Source organism: Coccinella septempunctata, chromosome 5 (genome assembly GCF_907165205.1).
Source record: "Coccinella septempunctata chromosome 5, icCocSept1.1, whole genome shotgun sequence".
NCBI classification, from domain to species: domain Eukaryota; kingdom Metazoa; phylum Arthropoda; class Insecta; order Coleoptera; family Coccinellidae; genus Coccinella; species Coccinella septempunctata.
The window spans coordinates 19,051,580-19,067,160 of record NC_058193.1 but is presented as its reverse complement, the minus strand read 5'-3'; the positions used below and the strand labels follow the sequence as shown (position 1 = coordinate 19,067,160).

The 15,581-nt window shown below is 34.1% G+C and overlaps 1 protein-coding gene across 1 annotated transcript in view; it reads left to right on the top strand.

Moving 5' to 3' along the window:
- Positions 1-15,581, top strand: part of LOC123314575 (centromere-associated protein E-like) — a 66,782-nt gene that overhangs the window by 37,117 nt on the left and 14,084 nt on the right. Inside the window, exons 10-11 of the mRNA XM_044899935.1 lie at positions 2,350-2,593; positions 5,493-5,837. Of these exons, the coding sequence (XP_044755870.1) occupies positions 2,350-2,593; positions 5,493-5,837 (589 nt within the window). The remainder of the gene's footprint in view (positions 1-2,349; positions 2,594-5,492; positions 5,838-15,581) is intronic.

Genomic DNA, 15,581 nt, shown 5'->3' with positions numbered 1-15,581 from the left:
CGAAGGGTCAATACATAAATAATATCAACAGCGTTGTGTACAAGGAGCTCCAACACGTGGTTATAATAATATGAAAATAATTCAGCTGCACTGTTGAGAACCCTAAGACTCCTTTCACACCACTGGTTTTTACCATCGAGTTTTTACCGGAAAACAGCCGAATGAAAAATTATTCATCGGGTTTTATCCGTACGGTGGGCACATCTAGCTCTCGAATCTAGTGGCGATAAGCGCCGCCGAAAGTGCAATCCGGTTGTTTTCCAGTGTGAAACTAAACCGGAACACGTGTGAAAGATCCCATTATATCAGTAGATATAATTTGGAACATCGGATAAAAACCCGATGGCGCGAAATGAGTCTAACTCCGGGTTTCATAAAGCTTGATCGGAGAATCAACGCTTGATTGACGAATAGACGTCAATTTGTTTTCAATCGATAAATCAGTCTTGATGATTCAGTATATCATTCTCGCATCAAATTGTGATGTTCATACGTCCATTTGATTATTCTTAATTGCTACTTTTTCAATATATTCAGAAATGAAAAGGTTTCAGTGAGTTCGTTCTAGAAATCGAGCGACTGTCAAATCGTTGATCGGACAATCAAAGTTTTATGAAACCCGCTGTGACTCTCCCTTACTTTATTTCGGATATCTCGCTATTTTAACAGATGGCAGACCTTACTTGCGGCTTTTTTTTTCACAGGCAGCCATACATCATTCTATTCGAAAAAAAAATTAGCTTTAATTTGATATCAAAAACATCCGTGTATGTCATGAACGTAGAAACACATCGAAATGTTACCTGCTTACAGCTGGCTGCGAGGTATTTGCGGCGGAGTGTGCAACGGCAGCTATGGATTTAAGTATTCTTTACATGCATTGTTATGATGTGGCGGATATTTTATTTCAAAACGGAGTGAACGAAATTTCTCTTGGAATATTGATTAATATTAATTTAATTCAAATTACTTGCGGCCACTTTTGACAGGCTGCGGTGTTATCAGTGTGCTCTCCTATCCATGAACGTATGTAAAAATGTGTGTCGGATCTAAGACTATTACGTCCAGTTTCATAATCTAATTTAAAGTCACTTTAAGCTTAAAGCTTCCTTAAGAGTCATTTTTAGTAGGGTTAAAGGAAGCTTTAAAATTAAAGCGACTTTAGGTTTGATTATGAATCCGGCCGTTAGAAAAACATATTTAATTGAAGGTAAGATAGGTACTTACTCCGATTACAATCGTAATAGATAAATTCTTCAGATTTAGTTTTAATGGTTATATACATCGTATAATCTACACTTCTATTATCCATTGCTCGCTAAGCCTCAAATTCGTCCATATTCCTAAAATTCAGAACAGACTTTTTAATATTCAAAAAATGAATTGATTCCAAATGGTTTAGTAATGATTCATGAGAACCAAGGGGTATCTGCCCATCCTCGGGGCAAAGAGGGCACTTGATATGTTTTGTGTTAGTTTGTCTCATCATTGGATTTTCATGATGAATAGATCTCATCTGACGAGTTTTTGCCGACACACAAGAGAATTTCTTCTGGCAAACGTTGCAAATCAGATGAGCGCTAAAAAACGATAGCTTTAATGAAACTGAATAATACTTACTTTTCTCTTTCCACGTCGCTAGGTTTCCTAAAAACCTGAAACCAAGAACAAAATATTAGAGCACTAAAAATTGCTTTTGATTAAAACACAATTGAAATTCTTCAGGAAATTATTTCAAAATCAGAACCCGGCTTTTAAATGGAACCTATTGATTCAGTATCGTATGTTCGTTTTTGTCTGCTGGAAAGTTCTTTATTGACTCGTTAGAATAGATTCGTTACAAACAGAGCTGAAAGAGTAGGAACAACCTGCAGCTGTCTCGCTGTCATTGACGCGGTTCGCTCTGATTGAACGTGCTTGAGAACTATGTATGCTTGAAGTATGTGCATGTATGAGGAGATTGACAACCGTCTTAACCTTGCAAAAAGAAAATAGGACTATGAAAAGCATCATATAATCGGTGCGTTTCATACACTCGCTGCTGCTTATCGTTTCGCCGATTCAACAATATCGAGGGACTAATTTACTCCATTGATGGAAAAAAATTGTAGATGCTACACAATTGGTGGCCTTACTGAGCTTCTGTAAACACAACGACGATCTACCCTAAAAAACGAATCTGATAAAATTTGTAGTCTGCATGTGGTGGTGAAAATGATGAGCCTGAGTAAGGAAAGGTTTAGTTTTGAATCTGTTATGATAAATGTATATATTGAACTGGTGAATAATGTCAAACTTTAGTTTTTGTAATTGTTATTGTGAAATAATAATTTTATATGGATTTCACAGAGAATTACTGAATCAAGAAAAAGAGAATAACTTGATCAAACAAAAAATTATTCAAGATCACGAAGACACAATAAGTAGCCTGAAGGAACAAATAAATGAGAAATCAATGGAGGTTGCAAATAAAGTTGAGAGTCTTTGCAGAATGAGAGATGATGTAGACCGGCTGACGGAAGAGTTAAAATACAAGGAATTAGATTTAGAGAAAGAGAAACAGGAAAAGTTGATTATCATGGGCGAATTAGAGGTATGAATAATTAAGAAATTGCTTAATGTTTTTCGCTCTTTTCGAATTCCTATCCGAATTTTCTTTATCTCTTATACCGAGTGATATTTTTTGACGTAACACGTAATTTGAAATTTTATGATAGCGCCCCGCAATATTTTGAATTTTGAAATCAGTGTGAGCTGATGGATAATGCGTATAGTAACAATACTACTCAAAAATTTGGAATAAGACCACGTTTCAATTACGGACAGTTTTCTAGGGTTTGATCGTGTATGAAGAATTTTAGCACTTGTGATGCTTAAGCATGACCTGTGTTGAAATGATGGTTCGATTGTTCTTTCCTTCTCACTTTCATTCGTAATGTTGAATCATTTTCAAGAAAAGATTCCTGAGGTCGAAAGAATTACATATTTCCTTTGCTATTCTTTACAATTTGGCGCGGTTGGACAGATACAGGCTGATGAAAATATATAACACAATGCAATTTTCAGTAATTACCTCATAAAAAATTTCATCAGATCCAATTGCTTTTATAGAATGTACGAAAGTTTCGGCCTGAAACGAGATTTTTGTAATTGAGTTTATAAACCTCCATAACCAATTTATGTATATAACGGTTTAGGCAAATACATATGTGCTTGCATGAAATCAAGAAGTCAAGAAGGTATAGAAACAAAGAGCAATTCGGTTCAAAGCCAATTAGAAGGGTATTGACGTCTTGAGTGGCAATGTCAAGAACGCAGTGACGGAGCATAGAAAATGGGTAGAAAAGATAATAAAAAATGAATGAACTTTCGCGCGAAAACGTTGAATGAGCCACTTGAAGTGCTGAAAATACTTTCACGAGTTAATCGAGTTAGCGGATGAGGATAAAATCATTTGAATTTATTGCACGGCACTGCAAAATTCATGACAATTATGTCAATGCGCTCTAGTGTGCGCATGACGTAGTGTATGGCATCACCCGAGTGACTCAGAGTACTTTCGATCTTTCATTTTTCCCTTCATTCTATATCTTTTCACATGAAATGCTTGATGATAATGATACTTCAGAAGACATTAGGTCTTTTCGTTTGCATAGAAAGTGTAGCACTTTTCTACACTCGGTGTAATTTACACTCGATTTTAGTATTCGTTTGCTTACACCAGTGTAGAGGAGGTGTAGTTCATCTACACCTAGTAAAAAGGAGTTGAAATATTAGTGTTCTGTGGTGTGAAATACAAAATTTGATATTAATGTCACGGACGTCACAGTAATCTACCACAGTAATTTTCGATAAGTACATCACTTTACAAGAGGATGAAAAAGTGACACATCTTCTGCGAAACGTAACCATATTTCGAATTCGAATTATTGCGTGACAACCTAACGTCAGTGTTTTTTTCATTCGTTTGAGCAATTACACTACACTGAGAAACAGACGCAAAGATTATAGAGTAGAAAGATAGGAAACGCCCTCATATCGCTAGTACTAAAAACCGACTACATTTTGGCCAGTGAAAACACGCGTGACAATGAGATGGCGCTAAAAACGCACTGTCAATACAGGAATACTTTTTGATAACAGTTTTCTGTTTTTTGATTGAGGGGCGCGAAATTCGAATTCTATTTCTCGTATTGCATTCCAATATTGACTTTGTTTCTATCAGAAAACAAACATCCTGAGCGACAAAACAAAAGTATGGTTTTGCTTTGTGATCAGGATGTTAGTTTTCATCTAAACATTGTTTGGAATCAATTGATATCAACGAAAAACGCTGTTGGTTGTGCTATATGTTTATTTGCAATTCATAAAAAATTTACAGAAATTGAAATAGTGGGCAATAAATGAAGCTTTTCCTAGGACACTAAAGTATATGGTGATCTGCTATACGTCGAAGGTGTTGTTTCTGTACAATAGGTTGTTCTGAATTAATGAACTTAGTTGAATTTGTAAAATATACAAATATTGCAGACATATGCAAGACCTGTATGTCAGTATAGTTTCTTGGTGCTTTTTTTATGATTTCCTATGATATGGTCTCTTCATGACACAATATACAAATTGATTAATGAATGAACAGAACACTCACAGCAGGTTTCATAAAACTTTGACTTTCTAAACAACAATTTGACAGTCACTTGGTTCCCAAATGGAAATCAATAAAACCTCTGCATTTCTGAATATATTGAAAGTGTAGCAATTGAGAATCATTGAATGGACCTATAAAGATCATCATATTCACTTAATAGGCCGTTTATGCAAGGGATGCTTTCTGCATACAACAATTTACGTCGATGAACAGTTCTCAATTGACCTGCAGTAAAATGTTCATTGCACATGGTGTAGTAGTGTTTGCTGAAGTAATTGTCTTCAAGCCCTGAGAATTTTATCCACTTCGGAGCACTGAAAATAAGAATCAATGAATGACCGATTCACATGTTACGACTTTTAATACTTACGCTTCCATTTTCCTTAGTTGAGTGAAAAACTTAATCACGTAAAATACATTTTATTATTTTATCCACCGTTCTTCACCATTCAATAATTTTCGAACAATATTTTGAAGTTTTCACCAAGAAATAAGGCAAAAAACTCCAAAAATCGGCAACTAGAACGAGCCAGATAAACAAAAAGCGTTTGAGAGTCAAAACATTCAAAACCTCTTTGATCAAAATTGACGTCTGAAATCTTAAAAAATGTCATATATTTCTGCAAATGGCACTCAAATTAATATTTTAACCAGTCCTAGCGTTTTAATAACACGCGTGACACACAGATGTCGCTCAAATCGCTTTAGTCGCCTCGTTTCCCATCTTTCTACTCTATAATCTTTGAAACAGACGAAAGGACCTGTTGATAATATTCATTTTCCTGTCAAATGGAAAGATCTTATTTGCGGGTTCATTCTTCTTATTGAATTTTATTTTACGCAGAGTATCAACGCCTACAAAGAGACTCTCGTCGAGCAAATTTCGGATTTGGAAAATGCAGTAAAAAGTCGTTGCAGGAATGAAGAAATCAACGGAATGGATCAAAAAACTACGATAAACAAATTAGAAAAACAGATTATTGAACAGAAAGAGGAGTGGGACTTACAGAAAAAAAACTTGCAGAAAGACAAAGAAAAAGCTCTTCATGCTGCAAAGTTCGCATCTCAGAAACTTCTCGATACTGTCAGTGATTTTCAAAAACAGATGTGCCAGCAAAAAACAGCGCAAACTAAATTGTCTCTGCTACTTCAGGAGAAAGAACAACAGTTGGAAACTTTGACGATGAAAGTAAGTGAGTTCATATTTAAATTCAGTCTTGTTCCTTGGAATGAGGGTCTACTACGACGATTTAGACAGGGAATATCTCGAGAGCAGTAGAGAATTGTAATTTTCGGATTGTAAATAGAAGCACTTGGTGCCGCTGTTTCTGATATTATGTCACCCAAAATGAGCTTTTTGTTTTGGGTCACGTAACATCAAATTCAGAATTATTGTATATTGTGTGCTACAGCCCTTCAAATCATACAAGGTAAGTCATAACACAGATACATCAACAAACACATAGAAAAAAAATATTTACAGTAATGCACTAAAGAGATGAGTACTCAAATTGTAAATATTCTTCAATAGTATAAAAAACATTGCATTTAAATTTTCGGATCCAAGCCACGTGACTTTTGAACTTTCAATATGGCGTCTGGTTGGCAAACAAAGATTTGTGTTTCATTCTGAGCTTAGGTTTCAAGCCACGTGCAGCTAGTTTTAATACTTTCGTTAAGAATTTTTGTTATTATTATTCATCTTAAGTGTTGAATGCAGCGTTTCAACGTGCAAAGTGCTTATTTAAAGAAGTTATTGGTCAAAGGTGAATATGAACATTTTGTTGCATTTTTTCTTACTCAGTTAACGAGTACAGGGTGGGCAAAATTGGTGATACCTGAATTAAAACTTTTTCAACCCAACGAGATAGAGGAAAATGCATGACACATTACCGTCGTCCTTTTTCGAAAAACTAATAATGCCATCAACTGCATTACTCTATCTTCTTTTGTTTTCGAGTAATAGGTCAAAATTAAAATTTCAACTTTGGTCATTATCTCCGTTTCTGTTTGAGCTAGGATGTTTTGAAATGAAAACTTTATACAGACACTTTCTTGATAGCAATCCAGTGGGTACTATGATTTTTTCCAACAGGTATATTTGCTGAGCTATAACATAAAGATGTAGTTTCTCCTTATGAAAACAGTAGTTTAAAATGACTTAGAAAGACTGAGGGGGATGTATAATATATTTCTGAAACGGTTAAAAAAATGGCGATTCTTTCTAAGTCATTCTAAACTCCTGTTTTCATAAGAAAAATCACAACTTTATGTTATAGCTCAGCAAATAAACCTGTAGGAAAAAATCATATTACGCCACTGGATCGCTATCAAAAAAGTGTCTGTATAATGTCTTCATTTCAACATCCTAACAGAAACGGAGATAACGAACAAAGTTGAAATCGCCCAAATTTCAATTTTGGACTATAACTCAAAAACAAAAGAAGATAGAGGAATGCAGTTGATGGCATTATTAGTTTCTCGAAAAAAGACGACATGAATGGTACATTCATTTTTCTCTATCTCGTTTGGTTAAAAAGTTGTAGTTCAGGTATCACCAATTTTGCCCAACCTGTACAATTTACATAAATCCTAATTTGTTTGAAGCTACATATCTAAGTTAATAATGATTAACAACGTGGACCCATTCACATTTAAAACTGCTGAATTATACTATAGTTTCCGCGATATATTTTCTCATGTTGTGTTAACACACAGTTTCTACTCTAATGAACAGATGAAAGCCTACAAAACCCTAGCAGGTTTCGTCTTGAAAGTAGGAAAGTTCATTTTGAATGATTTTTATGTAATGGTTGGAAATGTAAGTACAAAAACATGGAAGAAAAATATGAACAGTTTACTGTAACCGATGTAGGCATATTTACACAGAACACAAATATAAGAGAAGTGAAAGCTAGGCGCTAATCCTAGGCAACACACAACTCCTCAAAGCCGTCATGTTTTTGCATTGTCTGTTTACCAGAGAGGCGGGAATCTTAAATAATTTTAAAGCGGGAAATTTGAATATAATGTAGCTGCTTGCCATTTCATATTACAATTTTTGGCTAACCATATTTATTCATCTTCAATTTTAATTTATGCATAATTTACAAATTATTGAATTATTCAAGTAATCAACATTGATGATGAACAAACCTCAATACTAGAATTAGGGGTTGAAAAAAATTCAAAATAGCTTTTAAAAATTTATTGACAACTATGAAAATTTGCTTTTCGCAGTTAATTGTGAAATGTTAATTATAAATGTGTGCTCAATAGAACTATATTAGTTTGTGAAAAAAATATTTACTTCAAAAAAAACTGAAATTCTACAATAAAAAAATTTAAATTTAACAAAAAGGTACAGGTTTTCTTCTAAATCCTAATGTTAATTGATAAACGATAACAAGAAATAAAATACCACAATGAAAAAACATTCTAAAAATAGTTATTAATAAACAATAAATAAAAAATATATTCTCATACTTAAATAATAAGTTCTTCATAAATTATCACATCCGTATCACAACAATCTCCAATCAGGCATTGTCATCAGAAGAGTTCTTGAAAAAAAAGGTGTATCAGAATTCTTATGAAAAAAAAAAACACTATTGGACTATCCGCAAAAAAGTTGATCAAATTATTAATACGTCAAATTTCGAACATCAGGAGAAACAAGCTTTTTTTGATGGACTACCTGAAAAAATTTTTTATAATGGCCAGTACTAATGAATTTATTGGGATGATTCTTTTTTTGATATTTTTTTTTACTATTTCTTTAGCGACATCATGTGTACTACAAAATTTGAATTCTTCATTTTCGCTAGTGAATGATTCGGTGAACTTATCTTCTAGTCAACTTATATGACGATAATGATCTAAAAATGAATATAATTTCTTATGTAAAATATCAACTAATTTGATCAACTTTTCATGTACATGGTTTAATCTAGTTTTTTCACCATATTCTTTAAACGACACATATAAATGTCCATTAGACAATTCTTTTGAAACTAAATTTGTTTTACAATTATCACAATTTTTTATATCCAATTTCTTCGAAATATATCCAGCTACTTGAGGAGTTCCATAATTCACCTCGGTGATATAATCATCATCATTATCATCAATGATATCACGAAACAAAGTGATATCATCACCTTCAATTTCGTAACTGTCAATAGCAAACTATGAAAATGAAATCCCCAAAATTAGCTGAAAATTGAAAAAATCGTTTTCACAATTATAAGATTTAGAAATAGGTGCACTGAAATTATAACTAGGGTTGGTGTTGAAAAAACCGTGTTGCCTTATTTGTCCAAAAAATTTTTCTAAAGGGTCTTGATTAATATTTCTTAAATTTAAAAATTGCAGCCCTTCTGCTTGCAAATACTTCCACAGAGCCATAACTTACTTTATGGTAGTTTGCCATCCCTCAACAAATCTAAAATTATTCCTAATATTCCCATTTTCCAAAAGTTTCCAATTTTTAATTTGAGGCAACATATCAAAATTCTAAATGAGGTGATTTTTCAGATAATGCAGACCGATATTTTTTCCCTTCGAAATTATGAAAAAGAGAACTATTTAGTGAATCAAATAAATTATCAATAATATGACAAAATTCTGCTGTTTCTAACGTAGAAGAGTCCATATCACCACTTGCATGAAAAGTTTCAATGGCTGCTGGCATTCCGTCTGTTCCGATATTCCTGAACAGTACTGTCAGTATTTCAGAGACGATGCCTATTGGCCCAGTCGTTCGAGTTCTATTGTTATTCGATTGCTGGCCAGTAAAACCAGCAATATCGGAACAGGCCCATTGTGTGGCTAAGTTGTCTTGCAGCTACACTCACTTTCATTCCATGTTAGTGTCATTGAAATTAAATGATTCTCATTTAATTTACAAAATACTTTATATGTGCGTTTAACTTTATCAAGATGGAAAGCTTGCTTGATATCATCCATACTTGCAAACTTTCCATTTGCAAATTCTATCTATCTTACATTTAATTAACGCGTTTCTTGTATTTTTTAACAAGTGGGGAATATCAAAGATGGTAAAATAGGTCTTCCATCGACAACAAAATGATAGGGAGAAGGCCTATTATCTGTGTTCTCCTTGACCAAAGAACTGATGGCAGTTCTGTTAGTGGTGCCCTGGTCGCAAACAGTGGCACAAATTTTGATTCCCACCTTGCTAAGTTCTTTTATAACATAGAGAATTGAATATTTTAGATCAGATAATTTTATGGTATCTTTCGTGAAGAAATAAGTAACTGGAAATTTGAAATTGTTTTTGATACCCCGGATCATGAAAACCAGAGCATGATTGGCTAGTTCTGATGTTCTGCCTAGCAGGCCCAGATCTACAACACCCAAATTCTTTGCTTGTAACTCTCATAAGATAAAGGCGGAAACACATTATTAAAACTCGACGCGACCCGATGAAACGTGATGCGTGTTGAGCCGAATCAAATGTATTCTTTTCTTCAGACCAGAATCATACTATGAACAACCGACGCGACGCCACGCGCGTACAATTTACGCGTCAGCTCGCGTCGCGTGTTAATAATGTGTTTCCGCCTTAATCCACCACTAAGAAATACTTCATCAAAAATAAGATCACAATAGCAATCAAGCTCATCCATCTCCTCTGTCTGTAATTTCAAATATTCAAACACAGGCTGTACGATGCCACATTCAAAAGAAATTTTTGATAAAAAAGATTTTAAGAGTCCTAGGAGAAGGCAACTGAAAAAATGAAGACATATATCTATATAATCTGGGACTCTTTTTATACAGTGAAAGAGCAACGGCTTTATCTCTAAATGACCATCTTCGGCAAGAGGGCGGTTTGTTGATATTTCTCAGCTGGGAGTTGAAAAGGTCTTGTGTGAATTCATTCAAATCATTTTCAATGAACTCAAACCTGTCCTCTGAATATAACCGTTTCAAAGAATTTAACTGAGTTTTCTAATTTTCTAATAAATTTTTCAATTTAGACAATCTGGAACGAAGATTTGAGGCTTCTTTTTGATTTAATTTGTCATTAGTTAGTAAGAACTCTTCTGAGTAATCATTCAAGAAAGCATATTTATCTTGCTTGTCAGAATATGCACCACAGCTTGAAGAAGATCCAGGGTGGTCAAAATCAATTTTTTCAGAGTGAGAGTGAGGTTCAGCAGAATCTGGATTCATCAATTTATGCAAATATCAGATGATACATTTTGGGATGAAATATGCGATTCTAAATTTTAAGGAGAAGTTTCTGAGAAGATATTAGAAGATTTGGATTTCAAACTGTCTCATGATTATTAATACTGAATGTGGCATTTGGGTTTGTTTCATCAAACCAAACAGAGAACCAGCATAGCAGTGATCGTCACGAAGAGTCTTTCGGGAAAAAAAATTTAGAGACTGCTTGATGATTCAGACGCGAAGGTTCATTTGGGTTGCAGAAGACTGATGGTGAAAAATCATCACTGCATACATAATAATTAGCCACACTTTTTGTTGAACCTATACAGCAAACTTGCTTCCAAGCAGCTGCTCGAGAAGTATCCCTTGAAAATCTAAAAAATTTCTACTGTTTAAAACCTACAGGAACATGGGAATAAAAAGAATTTACACATGGGGGAAATTTACAAGAATAGCTTTTGAATCCAGATACTGCTGAGGTTTCTGACATTTTAAATGTATAATAGAATGCATATGATGAAAAAAACAAAAGGTTGTACTCACTCTATCACATATACAAATATGAATTAGTTATTTAATCAACTAGGTTATTAATGAAAGCGAGTAATGATTGAGATCATTAATCGCTCAATTAATAAACGAGTTGATTACAAGATTTTTCCGTCGACCACATTTTGAATGGGCGAGTTTAGTAACGTTTGCCAACCTTGTAAATAATAGAAAAAACTCTTTCAATGGAAACGTATTTTTTTTTAATTATATTTGTGCTTTTCGGTTGCTTTAATCATTTTACAAACCTTGGAATGTCCCCGGCTCTCAAATCCAACTGATACAAAATGAAATTTATATTGAATTTTCAGGGTTAGTTCTGACATTATTTAGGCGTTTTTTTCGTGTTTCGTGCATGATATTTATGGTTTCATCCATAGACCAATGATTTATTTATTATTAGACTATGGTTTAATCACAGAACACAATAATAGTTGAGGACTGTGATTTTTTAAATTGGGCTTCGTTCATTTTTTTCAAAGAACGGATAATTTCCGCTATTTCCAGATTCGGAGTGTTGGGGCAAAACTTCCCAAATCGCTCTGAAATTTCATCGAGAAATAATTATGTCTGTGCTATTAGGTAGATATTTTACCCGAAGTGAAGGAGCAGCGAAGGTCAATTATTTGTGTATATGTAAGGGTGTTGACGATGGAACACCTATAAAAAATTGCCAGAATGATGAGTGTGAAACCAATGACGGCTCGTCCGGGTATGCAGGGTCGGCCGGGCCGACCCAAAAATAATCGAGAAATGGAAAATAATTATAATTATTTAATTCTTCAAAACTAATTCCAAATGATTAATTTCGATATTAAATTCTCGATTAATTCCCTAGTAATACGTACAACAACTTATTTCGATCAACGTGACGCCCCTGTCGCCCTGAGTTAGTTTATTTCGAAGTTCTCTTTCCTTACGATAAACACGCTAGGGTCGCTAGGACGGCCAGCCGTAGTAGCCAAGCGAAACGCTTCAAGTTATGGTACTATACAGCACCTACGTCGCACGCAGTTATCACCAAGTTGAACTGTAGAATACGTCGCTGCTAGATACATACATGGTCGGCCAGCACGGGTTGGGCCTACCTTGCTATGGTTTGGGCGTTTAGTTTTCATATTTCTAGATTTCCTCATTGTCTATTGACTCTATTGCAAGATATTATATTATCAAATGAATAGTTAATCATTAAATATTATGTCTATTTTAGAAAAAAGCGTATTCGCACCTTTAAAGAGTAGTTTAGTCAATGAAAATATAATATATCGCTAATTATAGTTAGATTTTTTTATTATTAAATGAATAGTTAATTTTTGAAAAAGGGTATTCCGACCGTATAAGAGTAGTTTAGTGATTTTTTGACCATAACAATTCGTAATTCCTAGTAAATTTATAAGGGCACGGTGATTTCGAAGCTTCTTGAATACGCGTAGATCGGCCGGCCGAGCCTCGGAGTGGGGATATAAAAATCGCATCCGCATCGCTGTTCCCATATTATGAATTGAATTAGGTCAGTGTCGTAGAATAAGAGAAAGGGGTGCACGTGTTTATCAGTTTTCTTCGATTCATTTCGTGAATTTTGATAATCTGGGTGGATTCTAAATTTCTTTAATTGTTGAATAATTGGAGTAGTAGCAAATCGAAACAAACTTTGCATCCTGTCACAAGATCATGTGACAGTAGAAGGAAGAATGGTGAAATAAAGAAAGGAAAAATTAGTACATTTTCACTTAAAATCAAAATTGTAGTTGTAGATGTATTTCAGTGAACTTAAAATTTTGATTCGTATTGACGTTGATGTTTTGTGTTGTAATAAATTTGTTATCGGTATTTACAGGGAGACCCCGAAGAAGAATAAAACTATTATTCAAGAGCTGGGCAAAAACAAAGAAGTGTAGTACATTCTTTCTCCAAAAACAAGCCTTTATATCGCATTGAAAACAAAACTTTTATACACTGTTGTATAAAAAAAATCAGACTATACCTACAGGATGAACTTAACATCAAGATGCTGAAAAACATGTCAATTGATTTCTGATTGCATTTATTTTTGGAAAATAAAATTGAATTTTATCCACCCCTCAGCTTAGCCGCAACCCTATCCAACTTATCTTTAGAAAATTAATCGACAAAAAATATATCAATATTTAATTTTAGAAAAACAGAGATTATGGTGGGATTCCGCGTTTTCATTTTCAGTTATTGGTTGAAAAAATAGATATTAATTTTATTCCAGGATATTCCTCTGTATATCCTGGGTCTGGCCGACCCACACCTTATGGGCACGAGCCGTCACTGTGTGAAACACAATGGTTTCATTTTACATGTGTAGGGCTTACAGAAACCCCGAACATGCAATGGTTTTGCGATTCCTGTAAGCGAGAATGAAACTACCTACACTTATTCATATCTGTTTACTTTTACAGTTTCACTTGAATTTCTTAAGGAATTGGTGAATAAAAAACTGAATATTATATAATGTAATAAAGAATTATCACGCCTTAACGGGGAGGCAACGAATACTATAATAAGGATTAATTCAGATGCATACCACCCGCTGATATGAATATCAGCAAGCTTTACAATCTGAATTGAACTAGCCAATTTGCCATCGTCGGGGCCCTAAATGGAGTACGTTCCATCGAAGAAAAGCAGATGCTGACCATGGTTTCGGTCTCATTTGACCTCGTCATAGCAACATAGCTTCTTCTCCGATGGAGAACGTTTGGAATTGATGGACCCTTATTCAATACTGGCAAGCGCTACTGAGTACTATCTAGTAACACAGAGCGCCACCCAGTATGAAACGATATCCAATTCAATCCCCTCCAGATAGAAACCCAGACGAAGACAATAGCACATGTTGTATATTTCCTCTAATTCAGTACACCGATTCACTTATGGCGAACAACATGCTTGTAACGAATGGAGAAGTCTGGGAACACGTTCAGATCACGGCAGAAATCAGAAATGAGGCCAGCGCTAAAATAATAATGAAGAAAGATCACGCCTAAACGGGAAGGCAATGAATACATACTATTTTGTTGCAAGTATTGTTCGATTTATAGTTAATGGAAATAAATCATGCAAACTTGTTTGCACTGTATTCAATAATAACTGAAGCACAATAAAATTCATATTTCTATGTATGTAGATTATTTTAGTTTAGTAAATAAATGCAGATCAACACAATTGAGTTTCAAAAACATACGTCCTCCCATTACAAAATACACATTATATATTATTATTAGCATTACAATCGAAAACAAAATATGAGTTTATTTATAACAATAATTATAAATAATAATGTGGATTATAATTTCCAATCTAAACAACGAATGAAACTAAGGTAAAGCAACGCTTAAAAGGGAGCAGTGCAATTAATTGAAGGAATATAATTTTTTTACATATACAATTTCGAAATATTCATTTAACACTGCAACAAGCAGGAATGACGGGTAACCTCCAGTATAACCTCATATTGTATAATAGAGATAACAAATATACAAAAATTTAAATACCTAACATAAAACATATAAGTACCTCATGACAAAGATGACACAAATATGGTGGCGTTACAGTAAAGGAGGTGGTAAATTAATTAATCCACAGCATACTTTAACAATTTTGTCGAGAATACATACTTCATTCTACTTTCAGCATACTTATTGGCAAAGATTATTTGAAAATTCTGAATTTATTTTTACCCCGATAACTCTTTCAACATGAATTCTCACATGGGCAATGTGTCTTGTTGCTTCAATTTCCAGGGAATGTAATCGACTTTTTCCCTTTGTAAATGCAGGAATAATCAATTTCGCCCCAATTATACCTAATGTATCTGTCAGCCAAAACCACATCACGAGGTTTTATAAAATTACGAAAGTCATCTACCATCTTCTACCATCTGTTGGTCGGAAGTTCGACCATACTTACTTATATAATAGATTGATCCCTTTAGGGTGATGTCAATTAAAAATTTTATGGTATTATGATGCTTATAATTTGACCAACATTGCTGCTGCGTCGAATAATTGTTAGGTTTTTCAATGAAAACTTCAAAACCGTCAATAATTGCTGTTGTTTTATCTCGAAATGCTTCCTTGAAACATTGAGGAATGTTCCATTCAGATTGTGGCTTCTCCGGCCAAATTACTATACAATTTTGAATAGCATGTACATA